Source organism: Podarcis gaigeae (assembly GCF_964106915.1).
Source record: "Podarcis gaigeae genome assembly, chromosome: 5".
Taxonomy (NCBI): domain Eukaryota; kingdom Metazoa; phylum Chordata; class Lepidosauria; order Squamata; family Lacertidae; genus Podarcis; species Podarcis gaigeae.
Genome location: NC_139681.1, coordinates 86,862,089 through 86,875,938, shown reverse-complemented (window position 1 = coordinate 86,875,938; position 13,850 = coordinate 86,862,089). Strand labels below are relative to the sequence as shown.

General features: G+C 43.4%; 1 protein-coding gene across 1 annotated transcript in view; it reads right to left on the bottom strand.

Annotated features, from left to right (window-relative positions):
• Positions 1 to 13,850, bottom strand: part of FNDC3B (fibronectin type III domain containing 3B) — a 274,382-nt gene that overhangs the window by 116,153 nt on the left and 144,379 nt on the right. Inside the window, exons 4-5 of the mRNA XM_083739234.1 lie at positions 5,741 to 5,817; positions 707 to 950 (exon numbers count right to left, since the gene is read on the bottom strand). Of these exons, the coding sequence (XP_083595360.1) occupies positions 707 to 950; positions 5,741 to 5,817 (321 nt within the window). The remainder of the gene's footprint in view (positions 1 to 706; positions 951 to 5,740; positions 5,818 to 13,850) is intronic.

Here is a 13,850-nt window from a genome sequence, read left to right as displayed (position 1 = left end):
GGAACTGCTAGGTTGGCAGGAGCTGGGACCGAGCAATGGGAGCTCACCCCGTCGCGGGGATTCGAACCGCCGACCTTCTGATTGGCAAGTCCTAGGCTCTGTGATTTAACCCACAGTGCCACCCACGTCCCCGCTAATGATATACCGTCGTAAAATGTGCCTAGGACAACAGGAGTTTCGAACGCTGCTCCTCTTAAAGCTGTAGAGGCAAACTGTAACATTTCACGGCAGGTCCTGACTTGTACAATGTCAAAGCCTGGTATTGATAATGAAGCAAATACTGCAAACATTTTTTTTAAAAAAAAAATCCCTTCCCTGTAATACACCTGTAACTTCAATCAGCTTTGTATTGTACACATTTTGTTTCTTTAAAAAAAAAAACACTTGCAAAATACGATCATGCTGGGGGAAAACAGCAAAATACACAAAGTCCAGATGGTTGAAGAGGCTCGCTGGGTAGGGCAGAGTCGCTATGCTTGATTCCCAAGAGTTAGGTGGCTGTTGCTTATAGGGAAGGAGAAGGTGACGCAGAAAGGAGGGCAGCATGGTGGAAACACATTGGCAGGATGCTGGATCGGCTCTGCCAGTGTGTTTGCAATGTGCCCATCTCCCTGTGAGCAACAGCGACCCACCTGTTGGAGGCTAGCATAGCACCCAGCGAGCTGCTTCTGCAAGGCTAGAAACTCCACACCAGTTGTCCTCTTACCTTGCTCTCCGTAGATTGTAGGGGGGAGATGATGCTGAGGGAAAAACTGGGGTGGCATGTCTCCAGGCCCAGTCACCGGTGGGTAGAAAGCCGTATGAGAGTTATGAATGAAATGCGGGTGGTGAGTAAGGTATGGGGGTAAGTGGTGGGTCGGAGAAATGGCGGAAGGGTAGCTGGGAGGGTAGCACTCCGGAGACTGAGGTGTGACCACCACCCTGCGAACACCCGTGTTGTCTTCTATTACCTGCAAAAAAAGGAGGAGGCAGCAAGGTTGATATAACGGATGCAATTCACAGGTGAAATAATTTTAAGACGCACGGATTTTATTCCCATTAATAATAATAAAAAGCTTTTCATGGTTAGGAAGAATAACGTCCATATCGAAGCTTCAGCACTTTTGGTGGTAACGGCGTTCACGGCAGACACTCAGGCAGCCACAGTAATTATAGCAAGGCATTCCATAATTGCTTTATCAATGGAATTTTGAATGGAGATCAAAGGAAAACCGAAATATGTGCCCGGCGGCCCCTTTGAATGGACAAACCTTGCCTTATTCATGAACACCGAACAGCACGGACAGAGCTAACGGTGAACAATGCATTGTTTATTTGCAACAAAACAAAAAACCCAAAAGCGTAAGAATCCACCATTTCAGATAAAGGAGCTATAATGGGCAAATGATAAATTAGGACCGAACAGTGCCCATCTGTGGATATCCTACCTGAGAATGCTCCTAATCCTGGAGCCAGAGCTGACCCCTACACCTCTTTTTAATTAAATCAGCTCAGTCACCTTCCACATGTCCCTGAAGCACACAAGATGTGCCTGACATCTACTTTGTACTGCAGAAAGCGCCCAGTTCCAAGTTTTAGATGGGGGTGTCTTAATAGGGTTCATGTCTCATAATGGGCATCTCCTTGGCCACTGTAAGAATAAAATGTTGGACTAAGTGGGCAATTGGCCTGATTTAGCAGAGATCTTCTTACATTCGTGCCTAGCTCTCCCCACTGAAATCAATCGCCAAGAACTATGTTTTGGCTAGGTTATGCCTAAAGTTTTTGACAAATAACGGCATATTACTTTTGACTCTGGGTATGTTTTGGGGGAAAGTTCTCTATGGGGAGATTTAAAGTTTATAGTCATGTTTCTAAAAGGTAAATTGTATTTTCATTGTGACCTTGGGAATTAACATTTGAACAGATTTACCCAAGACTTCATAAAGAAATCATATCTGCGTTTCCTACAGGCTTAGATAATGTTCTGTCTGACTTAAAAGGTTCACGCAGCCCGGCACTTCGAGTCTATATAAGCTATGAGTTCCTCCCACTGTCCGTCCCAAGAGAACAAGGTTTTCTGGAGTGTGTTGGAAACAGAGCTGGGCCAAAAAAGGAATCACTTTTCACGAAAACTTCAGCCAGCTTTGAAAAGTGTAGCACCCCACCCCCCAACTTTCAGTGAATGTTGAAGAATAGGTAAAACATAGGCCAACTTATTCATAGCCACTTTTACTTCTGGGCAACCTTATGAAGGCCACATGCTGGTGGGGCCAGAGGCAAAAGTAGGAGGAGCAAAGAATCATAGAATTGTAGAGTTAGAAGGGACCTCAAGGGTTATCTAGTTCAACCCTCTGCAGGAACCTCAGCTAAAGCATCCATGACTGATGACCATTCAAACTCAAATGTAAAAACTGTCTTGCCACAGTAGGGTAGTTTCTACATATAAACACAAACCTCCCATCCTCTTTATGCTCTACCCAGATGAGCAAAAGGCATTATCAGAATTCAAAGGCCCATTTTAGCCAGGTACAGACAATAGGGATGCAACAGTGGAACAACAGTGAGGAGGTGTGGTCTGGGGAGATGGGGCATGGCTTAGAAAGAGGCCCAAGGGTCAGAGGGCAACATCTGGCCCCAAGGTTCTCCACTCCTGCCCTACACAAAGCAATTCAGCAGAGCACTCCAAAGTTAACACCACCTCATATAGTCAAGTAAACAAGCCAAGAGATGACATCCACACTGAAGCCACACAGAAAACTGACTTGAGCAAACCAGCACACACACACAAAACCAGAACCTCAGCAAGCAAAGAAAATACAACAAATAGAAGGGACTCTGTATTGACACCCCGTGACGTATGTTTTCGAACTTCTGGATTGCAACTTAACAGCGGTATTAAGCGTATATATATATATATATACAGTGGTACCTTGGTTTTCGAACGTAATCCATTCTGGAAGACCGTTTGAGTTCTGAAAAGTTCGAAAACTGGAAACTCAACAGCCAACAGCTAGGCCTCAGAATCTTGCACTCAGCGGAAGCCATGTGGCATGTTCGACTTCTGAGGCATGTTCCAAAACCAAAGCATTTATTTCCGGGTTTACGGCATTCAAAAGCTGAAATGTTTGTCAATAGAGACGTCCAAAAACCGAGGTACCACTGTATATATATATAGCACTATCAAAGTACGGAATGTTTTACGGAATGGGCAGCAAGAAACAGATCATTGGCTGAAAGTAGCTTACAAAACTAAGGCTTCAGCAGTGAGGAGATATGCAGGCAAGGCTGGGAAGAGACAAAGGTAATTCTCCATTCTTCTTTGTGTTTCAGAAGGGAAGGGGGGTCTTCGAGGAAGAAGCAAAGGATTGGGGAGGATCGCAGAGCAGTTGGAGTCCCCATCCCACAACCCCATAAATATTGTGCCCCTTTCTGCTAATAATAATAATAATAATAATAATAATAATAATAATAATAATAATAATTTATTTATACCCCACCCTCCCCAGCCAAGGCCGGGCTCAGAGCGGCTTACAAGCAATAATAAAAACAAGATGAATGGTTACAACTTAAAAACAAAAATAAAATACAACATTAAAATAATGGAACATTAAAATATTAAAATGTAGCCTCATCGCAGGAGGAGAAGGAAAAGAAAAAAGAAAGAGAGGGAGGGAGGGAGGGAGGGAATCAAATTGGCTCCAAGCCAAAGGCCAGGCAGAACAAAGAGGCTCTACAGCTGTTCACAGCAAAGCTACAGGGAACCAGGCAGAGGGCCTTCTCGGTAGTGGCACCCACCCTGTGGAACGCCCTCCCGCCAGATGTCAAAGAGATAAAAAACTACCTGACATTTAGAAGACATCTGACGGCAGCCCTGTTCAGGGAGGTTTTAAATGTGTGACATTTTAATGTATTTTTAATCTTTGTTGGAAGCCACCCAAAGTGGCTGGGGAAACTCAGCCACATGGGCGGGGTACAAATAATAAATTATTATTATTATTATTATTCACCTGCTGATTGTCAACAAAGCCCACCTTGCCCCACAGAAGCCAGCTCTTTCTACAGATCGTTTTCCCAGAACCTAGGTCGCTTCAATCCAGAGCTTCAATCAATGGGCAGCAAAGGTAACGTTTGAGGCTAAAACTCCGTAGTCCAAAAGGCTGGTGTAACAAAATGGGGTTGGGTGGGTTTTATAGCTTTCACCTAATAGGCCTTGTTATTCCTCCACAGGGGTATCTGCTTTCTGCCTGGCTTTCAAGACGCAGCCTTCCGAGGGCCGACCAAACTGAAGTCAAAATATGTTTTCGTTCGCAAGCTGGAATGTTCTTATTTCCTTTACATCCTTGTCATCCCAGTGCCAAAACAAACAGAAGGCAAATTAAATAATCACTCAATAGTCCTATTAATTACTGACATCGCTGGGCCCGGGCAAGAGCAAATAAGGCGAACACAGCTATTATAACATCAGCACCAACAAACAACAACAGAAAAACTACACCAAGTGACTACTACGTGCTTCAAGCTGTTACTTGGTATGAAGTCATTTGAAAAAACAGAACATTCGTTTTCCACATGGCGGGAAGTACGTTTCAATTCAACGGGGAGAATGTGGGGCGGGGGGAAGAGAGAGGGACAATATATAGCTTTTCCTATGACTACACAGCCAGCTGCTATATTCAGATGTTAAAGGGCTAATTTCACAAAGCCTACTCTTCGTGGTAATGTAGAGGAGCCCTAGATGCAAGAGGAGGGAGGAAGATCAGATGGGGACGTCCAAATGGATGGTCCAGGGATAGCTGGGAGAGATCTTCCCCTTCTGCCTCTATCTAACCCTTACCCTGCGGAAAGCCATCTAATTAGACTTTAATTTGATTTTGACCTGTTTTTAGGAGGTAATTTAATTATTGTTACAGATAGGTAGCCGTGTTGGTCTGCCATAGTCAAAACAAAACAAAATTCCTTCCAGTAGCACCTTAAAGACCAACTAAGTCAGTTCTTGGTATGAGCTTTCGTATCAAGGTATCTGAAGAAGTGTGCATGCACACGAAAGCTCATACCAAGAACTGACTTAGTTGGTCTTTAAGGTGCTACTGGAAGGAATTTTGTTTAATTTAATTATTGTTTTATTTTATTCTAATGTTATACAGTGGTACCTCAGGTTAAGTACTTAATTCGTTCCAGAGGTCCTGAAACTGTTCTTAAGCTGAAGCACCACTTTAGCTAATGGAGCCTCCTGCTGCTGCCACGCCGCCGGAGCACAATTTCTGTTCTCATCCTGAAGCAAAGTTCTTAACCTGAAGCAATATTTCTGGGTTAGTGGAATCTGTAACCTGAAGCGTATGTAACCTGAAGCGTATGTAACCCGAGGTACCACTGATGATAGCCGCCCTGAGCCCGAATTCGGCTGGGCAGGGTGGGATATAAATAAAAGTTGTTTATTATTATTATTATCATTAGTCAGAGAGGAGGAAGCAGATCTGCGAACCCTCTCCCCCATTCCTTCTGCGGATTTCCATGGGCTTTGACCAGCCAGCGGGAGGGACTCAACAAGAGGCATTTTGAGCTGGAGGCAAAGAGGAAGTACACAATTTTGTCACTAAGAACCCTGCTGGTGCCTTCATAGGTGGGTTCAGGTCACCACCATGAGGGCTAGAAGCTTGCGCACAAAAAGAGAGAGAAGGCGGGATGTTGAATTCCGTGCAAATGTTTGAAATGTCACATCCCTGCCGGCACCCAAATTCTTTTGCTGAAAAAAGCATACCTGTGATATATAACCTGGAGGCACATGTATGGGAGGAATAGATCCATTTGGCGACATCATGGGAACCTCTGCGGGTCCTGTGAAGATAGAAAGAGGAAAAACCAAACGATTAAGATATGCTTTATGTTCATGTGTACTGTGCTGAAAGACTCTAGGACATCTGTAGAACCAGTTTTGATATCGACATGCTGTACAGTGGTACCTCTAGTTAAGAACTTAATTCTTAACCTGAAACTGTTCTTAACTAGAGGCGTGCTTTCGCTAATGGGGCATCTTACTGCGGCTGTGCCGCCGGCACACGATTTCCGTTCTCATCCTGGGGCAAAGTTCTCAACTCAAGGTAACTCTTCCAGGTTAGCGGAGTTTGTAACCTGAAGCGTTTGTAACCTTGTTTGTAACTCGAGGTACCACTGTACATATGTCTCCCCAGAAGCACATAGCTGATACCACCTCAATTGCTCCTCACATATCACTACAGGAATGTTTAAGAACTTCCACTCATGCAGTTGGGCTTCCTGGCATATTGACATAACCCACGAGCAACACCAGTCCCCTTGAGAGATGTAACATGTTCCACGAGTGCACCTTATAAACATTTGAAGTGAAACAATCTGACTGGAAGATTTTTGTTTGTTTATTTGAATATATAAACATAAAGTGAAAATAGTAATATAAACGTGTTTCCAGGCAAAAGTGGGTGAAGCCACATTACTCCAGTTGCATATAACTGGGGTTCTTATTAGAATTTCTGAACCAATTCAATCTACAGTCACTATTATAGAATTATAATCAGCAGACACCAGTGCCAATTTTGTGAACGACTGATTTATTACATTTGTTTTCCACAAGCAGCTTGGGTGGCACACTTGAAATCACACTATTTTTACCTCCAGGTCAAACCTACAAGGTAGGTCAGGCTGACACATGTTGACTTCCAAAGGCCAGTTTCATGGCTGGGCAGCGAATTGAGCAAGTCTCCTCAGCCAAAATGCAATGCTATCAGCTCTTCTACCATGCCCCTCAAAATCTACACCAGACTCCCACAAGCCAGTGCCCTCCAGATGTTTTGGTCTACACCACCCCTTGGCCCCAAACATCTGCATGGCACCAGGTGGGTGCAAGAGAAGGCCTTCAAGAAGACTGGCACTATACCCCAGAAGTGGTCATGCCAATTATATGGCTTTGCATAGAATTCAATCTTCTGGAGGTCTAAGTCCACGACAAGCCACCCTCAGTAAATAATAATAATCTAGCAAATATTCTATGATTTATAAATCACTTTAAGAGTCTGTAAAGGGCTTCACATATATAATGCTGGAATTCTTAGAACCCCACGCAGTAGGTCAGTATTATTGTAGCCCCTATTATAAATGGGGGTTGAGGGGGATGAGGCTGAGAGACACTGGCTCACTCAAAGCAACCTAGTGAGATCATAGAACATCATGAGAGAGACAAACCAGGAACTTTCCAAATTTGCACCGTGGTCTCTTAGCCGTTGTGATACATCAGTTCTTGAAACTGCTTAGTGATCCACACACATTGACTGGCATTCACAAAGGTCTGCAGGCACACATTAAGTATCACGACAACGCATACAACCACACAAAATCAGATGGATAATACTGGGGGAAGGTCTGAGCCTTATTGTCCCTGGGCAAGTGAGCGGGTTGCTGCTCAATTTCAAGCCTACGTGTGGCATCTGCATTGACACCTATTGAGCAAATAGGTAAAGGAGCAAAGGGAATAGCCATTCACAAGGATCTCCAGTCTGTAACCCACTGGCCTAGATGAAACTTTCCCTTCCAGAAGTTTCCGATCGCGCTCAGTTTTTACATATGTGAAGAACTATCTCAGGAACATATGAAGACCACAAAACTCATTACCTCAGCAGTTTGGATTAACCAAGGAATGTGGTTATATAAGCAAGAGACTTAAAAGTTTCCACTCAAAACTCCAACCTTGGATGTCGAAAGTTCCTTTCTGAAGTATCAAATGCAAATACAGCAGCTCATGTGCCATAAGCATTAGGGCGCCGAGCTACATAAATCTAGGTAAAATGGAAAATAGGAAACCATACAGGGAATGGTTTAAAGACACCATATGTCTTACTTCTACAATGATTCTAACTGAAATGCCGGAAGACGTCTAAAATTCCAGGTCTGGAAATTTCACCATCAAGAGAGGCAGGCTTTCCACAAACTTAAATTACAAATTGGTGGCTTTCTGGTTATCATGACCAAAACGCCTTGGTCACAACATCAGAAATAAAGTCTCTCCTTCTTGCATTCTATCATGAGATAGGCTGTGCCATTGCTCAGTGATAGACGTATCTGTTTTGCATGCAGAATGTCTTGGGTTCAATCCTGGCGTCTCCAGGTAGGGCTGTGAATGTTTCAAATCCTCAATATTGAGCTCGATGGACCAATGGTTTGACCCAATGCAAAGCAGCCTCCTACGTTTCCAATAAGTACAGCTGGGAGGACACAGGCCCTAACTTTTGCAGATGCATTTATTTACAAGGCTTGTCCTAAACTGAGGCAAAGAGGAGTGACACAGATACTCACAGACAAACACACACATCCTCCCTTGAAACAGTTATTAAAAGCTTCCGGTCTCCATCAAGATAAAATTATCTGTCACTAAGACCCATTAGAAGTAATGGGAATTAAAGTTAGACATGCACCATTAGTTTATATGGAATTTAGGCTGCAACCCTGCCCCCCAAGCCTCAATGAATTGAGTCTTACTTCTGAGTAGACACGGTTAGGACTGCAAGTGTGGCTTTCTCTAGCTGGATCAAGAGTGTAGTATTTAACTGATCAGCTTCTCAAAAGCTGTCTTGGGCTACATGGGTATTACTTATCACAATACACATCCACCCCCAATCATGTTTTATCTATCGTTAAAATACGTCCTTATGAGGGCTTTTTTTTTCCAGCAGGCACCTCTCAGGTGAGAGCCATTGCCATTCTAAAAGAACAAGGGAGGCATTTGTGATGAGTATAGAAGTATAGCACCGGTCCTTATTAACAAGTCCCTATCGGATATGTCAAAATCTCCTCAAAATTAACACACATGCCCTGCAATTTGAGAATTACAAAAAATTCTGCACTTTTAAGTTCTCACACCTAAGCAGGCGCTAACTGCTTTGACACTCAAATTGGCCCTGTTATAGAACCTGTCTGAGAAACATCTGTCAATCCGTCTATAAAGTAACAGCCGCCATTCGGGATGAAACCAAACTCTCACATCCAACAGACTCCACTGTCTGTAAATGCCTCGGATTCAATGTTTTAAAAATTGCATTTTATCGTCAGAAGTGCTCTGCACAAGGAGACTCTTAACCTCAGGTGTGACCCTCAGACTGTTAAAGTCATTTGGGGAAAGGGCTTTAAAGAATGTTGGACAGGTGAATGATTTACTGCTGTATGATGTTTTCTTCGCTGCCTCTATTTCAGGGCTGGGCAAATGACTTTAACACACATTTCATTTCTCGTCTCCTGTTGCCACTATCAAAACAACTTGGAAGTGGGGACGCTGCGTTAGACCTAGAAACCGTCTCCCGCCTGGGACAACTCAGTGCATCTATTAAAAGACTGGCCTTGGCAACAAGACCCACATAAACGAATGCTAAACTCAGAGAAAGAAACACTGCAATTTTATATACTGCTGTTTTATCATGGGTTTTGACCATATATATATATATATATATATATTAATGAATAGCTCTGCTTTGCGCGTGTATATGTGTGTGTGTGTATATATATATATATGTGTGTGTGTGTGTGTGTGTGAGTGAGTGTGTGTGTGTGTGTGCGTGCGTGCCAAAGATGGCTTGCAAGAAGACAATAAGAACTTACAAATATCAATTGCGAGAGTCATTTCCTGAATGGATAGAACTTAGCACTTAGAAACATTTTGTAAGGAAGGAACCATTTGTAAATTATTATTAATTATTATTATTATTATCATTAATAATAATAATAATAATTTATTTGTACCACACTCATCTGACTGGGACGTGGGTGGCGCTGTGGGTAAAAGCCTCAGCGCCTAGGGCTTGCCGATCGAAAGGTCGGCGGTTCGAATCCCCACGGCGGGGTGTGCTCCCGTCGCTCGGTCCCAGCGCCTGCCAACCTAGCAGTTCGAAAGCACCCCCGGGTGCAAGTAGATAAATAGGGACCACTTACTGGCGGGAAGGTAAACGGCGTTTCCGTGTGCTGCGCTGGCTCGCCAGATGCAGCTTTGTCACGCTGGCCACGTGACCCGGAAGTGTCTCCGGACAGCGCTGGCCCCCGGCCTCTTAAGTGAGATGGGCGCACAACCCTAGAGTCTGTCAAGACTGGCCCGTACGGGCAGGGGTACCTTTACCTTTACCTTTACATCTGACTAGGTTGCCCTAGCCACTCTGGGCAGCTTCCAACAAATATATAAACATAATAAAACACCAAACATTAAGGGCTGCCTTCAGATGTCTTCTAAAAGTTGTATAGTTAATTTTCTCCTTGAAATCTGATGGGAGAGTATTCCACAGGGCAGTCACCACTAATGAGAAGGCCCTCTGCCTGGTTCCCTGTAACTCCACAGAGGGAAGAGGCAAGAGCTCAGTAGTAGAGCAGAAGAACCCAGGTTCAATCCATAGTGTCTCTAAGGTAGGGCTGGGAGATGTCCACGGTTGGAACCATGGAAAACTGGTGCCAGTCTGGTATCCCCTCACTCACTCATCCAATTCTCTTGTGCTCTCCAAAGAATTAGATCAGATTTATCCAGTAGGAAGGGATGAAAGCTCCATGCTGATCTTCTCCCCAACTCTGTTGGGGAACTTTGTGCCCATTAAGTCACGTAAATGTTGGCTCATTTCATGGGAAAGGGGGTACAGGCTGGCTAGCTCCCTTTTCCCACCTCCCCACCCCAGAGCATTCAGTCCAAGTTCTTACCTCCACAACCATGGAGGAAAGACAAGACAAGGTGCAGAGATCCTAGAGGACCAAGCCCCATCCTGTTTTGGGGTCAACATGGAATGTGGCCAGAAACCTCAAGCCTAGTTACTTTTACTGGATATATAGGACTATAAATTAGGTTTACAGCATTTCGCTAAAGCCAAGGTGTTCAACACAAACATATTTCCAAATTTAGGATGCACTCCAATACACATTTACCGTATTTTTCGCTCTATAAGACGCACCAGACCACAAGACGCACCTAATTTTTGGAGGAGGAAAACAAGAAAAAAAATATATTCTGAATCTCAGAAGCCAGAACAGCAAGAGGTATTGCTGCGCAGTGAAAGCAGCGATCCCTCTTGCTGTTCTGGCTTCTGGGATAGCTGCGCAGCCTGCATTCACTCCATAAGACGCACACATATTTCCCCATACTTTTTAGGAGGGAAAAAGTGAGTCTTATAGAGCAAAAAATATGGTACCTGGCAATTCAGTTCCATTCATGCATACGAATACGCTTGTTCTTATTTTTGAGCTCTTACAGCAAAATTCCATAATATATACAATGTTGGCAGTTATTGGTCTCCGCATCTATTCCCCCCCCCCCTTGATTTGGTGGCATCAGAAATGTTCAAGGCATGGCCCCCAGGTGCATAATTGGGTGCAAGGAGCATAGCCTCAGGGTCTGCAATGTTCCTCATGGCACTTGGGCAGATTTTTCTTGAAAGGGTATACGTTGCCATCTCCCAGTCAGGGCTGCTGATTTCATATGAGCTAATCTCCCAACTGTGGTTTCTTTAAATCAGGGATGGGGAACCTGTGGCTTCCTAGAAGTTACTGGACTCCAACTCCAATCAACCTCAGTCAATGGCCCTGCTGACTGGGGCTGATGGGTGCTTAAGCTCAACATCTGGACCACAAGATCCCTAACCCTGTTTTAGATGTAAGCAACACAAACCACACTTTAGCAAAGTGAAACTTCGTTAGGGCTGGGCAACAGCCGGCTTTCAACATCATGATAAATGACCAACTAAACGTCACAATATATCACGATGTCTGAAATAAGGATGGAGCTAGGAATTGGGTGGCTTCAATAATAAAACATGAGAAGATATGCCAAGATACGGTATAGCAAATGACTGATGGGGGAGGGGGAAAAACTTTCATTTCTTTTCTTATGTGATTAAACAAGAATCCCCTCCCCTCACGAGTCAGAATTGTCGTTTTAAGGACTTAAGCTGTGGATTTAAGGCTGTGTGGAGATAAACTTTCGAACCAAAGCATGTTTTAAGAGCGTGGAATGTATAAGAGCTTTGGAATGAAGCAGTTAAAAATGCCGTCGCCATATTGGGAAGTTCTGTCGGAGGACTTAAGTCTGAGAGGAGAAATAGAGAAATAGAGCTGTTTTTATATTGTGGGTGAAACTCCTCAGTGGGACTTAAGAATGACAGTTCTGTAATTAATGATGGAAAGAGCGCTGTTATCTATGAAGGTGATGATATATGGAAACCATCTCGATTTGAGGATTGGAAGAACGGAAAAATTCACACAGGATTATTATTGGTGTTTATCGGCTTAAGGAGACTATCAGAAGAGATCATAAAGAAAAAAGAGAAAATATATGAACAAGATGTGATGTGGAAACAGCAAGATAAGACTGGATAGAATTATGAACTCTGTTTGGACTGATTTGGATTGATTTGGACATTAACGCAGTAGCAAGAAGATGATCAGAATCCCCCTTCGGATCTTGAAATATGGGTCCCCCCAACAAAATTTAAAATTCGGCTTTGTAATTCGGAATTTATGTGATGTGATTTAATTTGATTTGATTGGCTGGTTAATAAAAAATATTTTTTTAAAAAGGAATTGGTTGGCTTCATGGTTTCCCCCACATTGTGATTTTTTGCATAGAGTGCGCACGCACGATTCACGATATATTGGCATGTCAAAAATTATGAAACCATTTTTATGATATGGGCTTCAAATCAGTTTTTGGTGATATATCAATATATCACCTAATGCTGGCTGTTTGCTGTAATAAACATTGACTGACTGACAATATATTGCCTGGCCCTCTCCAGTGGTACCTCGGATTAAGAATTTAATTCGTTCTGGAGGACCATTCTTAACCTGAAACTGTTCATAACTGGAGGTACCACTTTAGCTAATGGGGCCTCCCGCTGCCGCCACACCACCATCACACGATTTCTGTTCTCATCCAGAAGCAAAGTTCTTAACCCGAGGTACTATTTCTGAGTTAGAGGAGTCTGTAACCTGAAGCGTCTGTAACCTGAGGTACTTCATATTGTTGATTGTGCATTTTGAGATGTGATGCTTGTCAAGGAGAGGAGCAATTCTGTCCATTATTGTCAATGCAACTTGGAAATGCCAGAATTCCCTTTTCTACAAAACTATTGAAAGCACATTCTCTACGGTGGACATATGAATTGCTGGATCAGTTGCACCATTCTGTTTCAAATAGTGGACATGAAGGGAAAGGTCTTATCATATTCATCCCAAATAGATAATGTATGTATGTACGTACGTACGTACGTACGCAGACACCCTTTGCATATGGAAGGTCCATTTAGCGGCAATAGGATACAGGCATTGACAGACATAAAACTACTTCCATAAATATGACCAATCTCTCTCTCTCTCTCTTTTTAAAAAAGCCTTCGAAAACAATGGCGATCTCTGTATCTTGCAAGGTACCCAATTTGCATCAGGCCACCCCCAACTCTCTCATGGGATTGCTGTGAGGAAGAATAAGTTAATAGGATTGTGAGGCATTTCACACATTTAAAAGCACTAAAACAACAACGGTAGCAAATATCACATTCTGGCAATGCCCTTATTAGCACAACACGGTAATTGCACAGCCTGGCTGAGCGAACGCACAGATGAAATCCAGCCAAGGCGATCACATCCTCAGATTTCCATCATTTTCCAGAAGCAATCTCAATTCTGCAGCAGTGAGAGCGGTCATATCCCCTGCCTATTTTTCTTTTCTCTTCTAGAATGAAGTCATGTCTTGTTTCAGGAAATTCTGTCTAATTAATCACCTTCCCAGCTTTAATCCCCAACTTCTCCTTTTTTTGAAATAATGACTGTAACAAAGACACATTTTGCGGCGGGGGGGGGGAGGCAGGGATCATATAATTTCC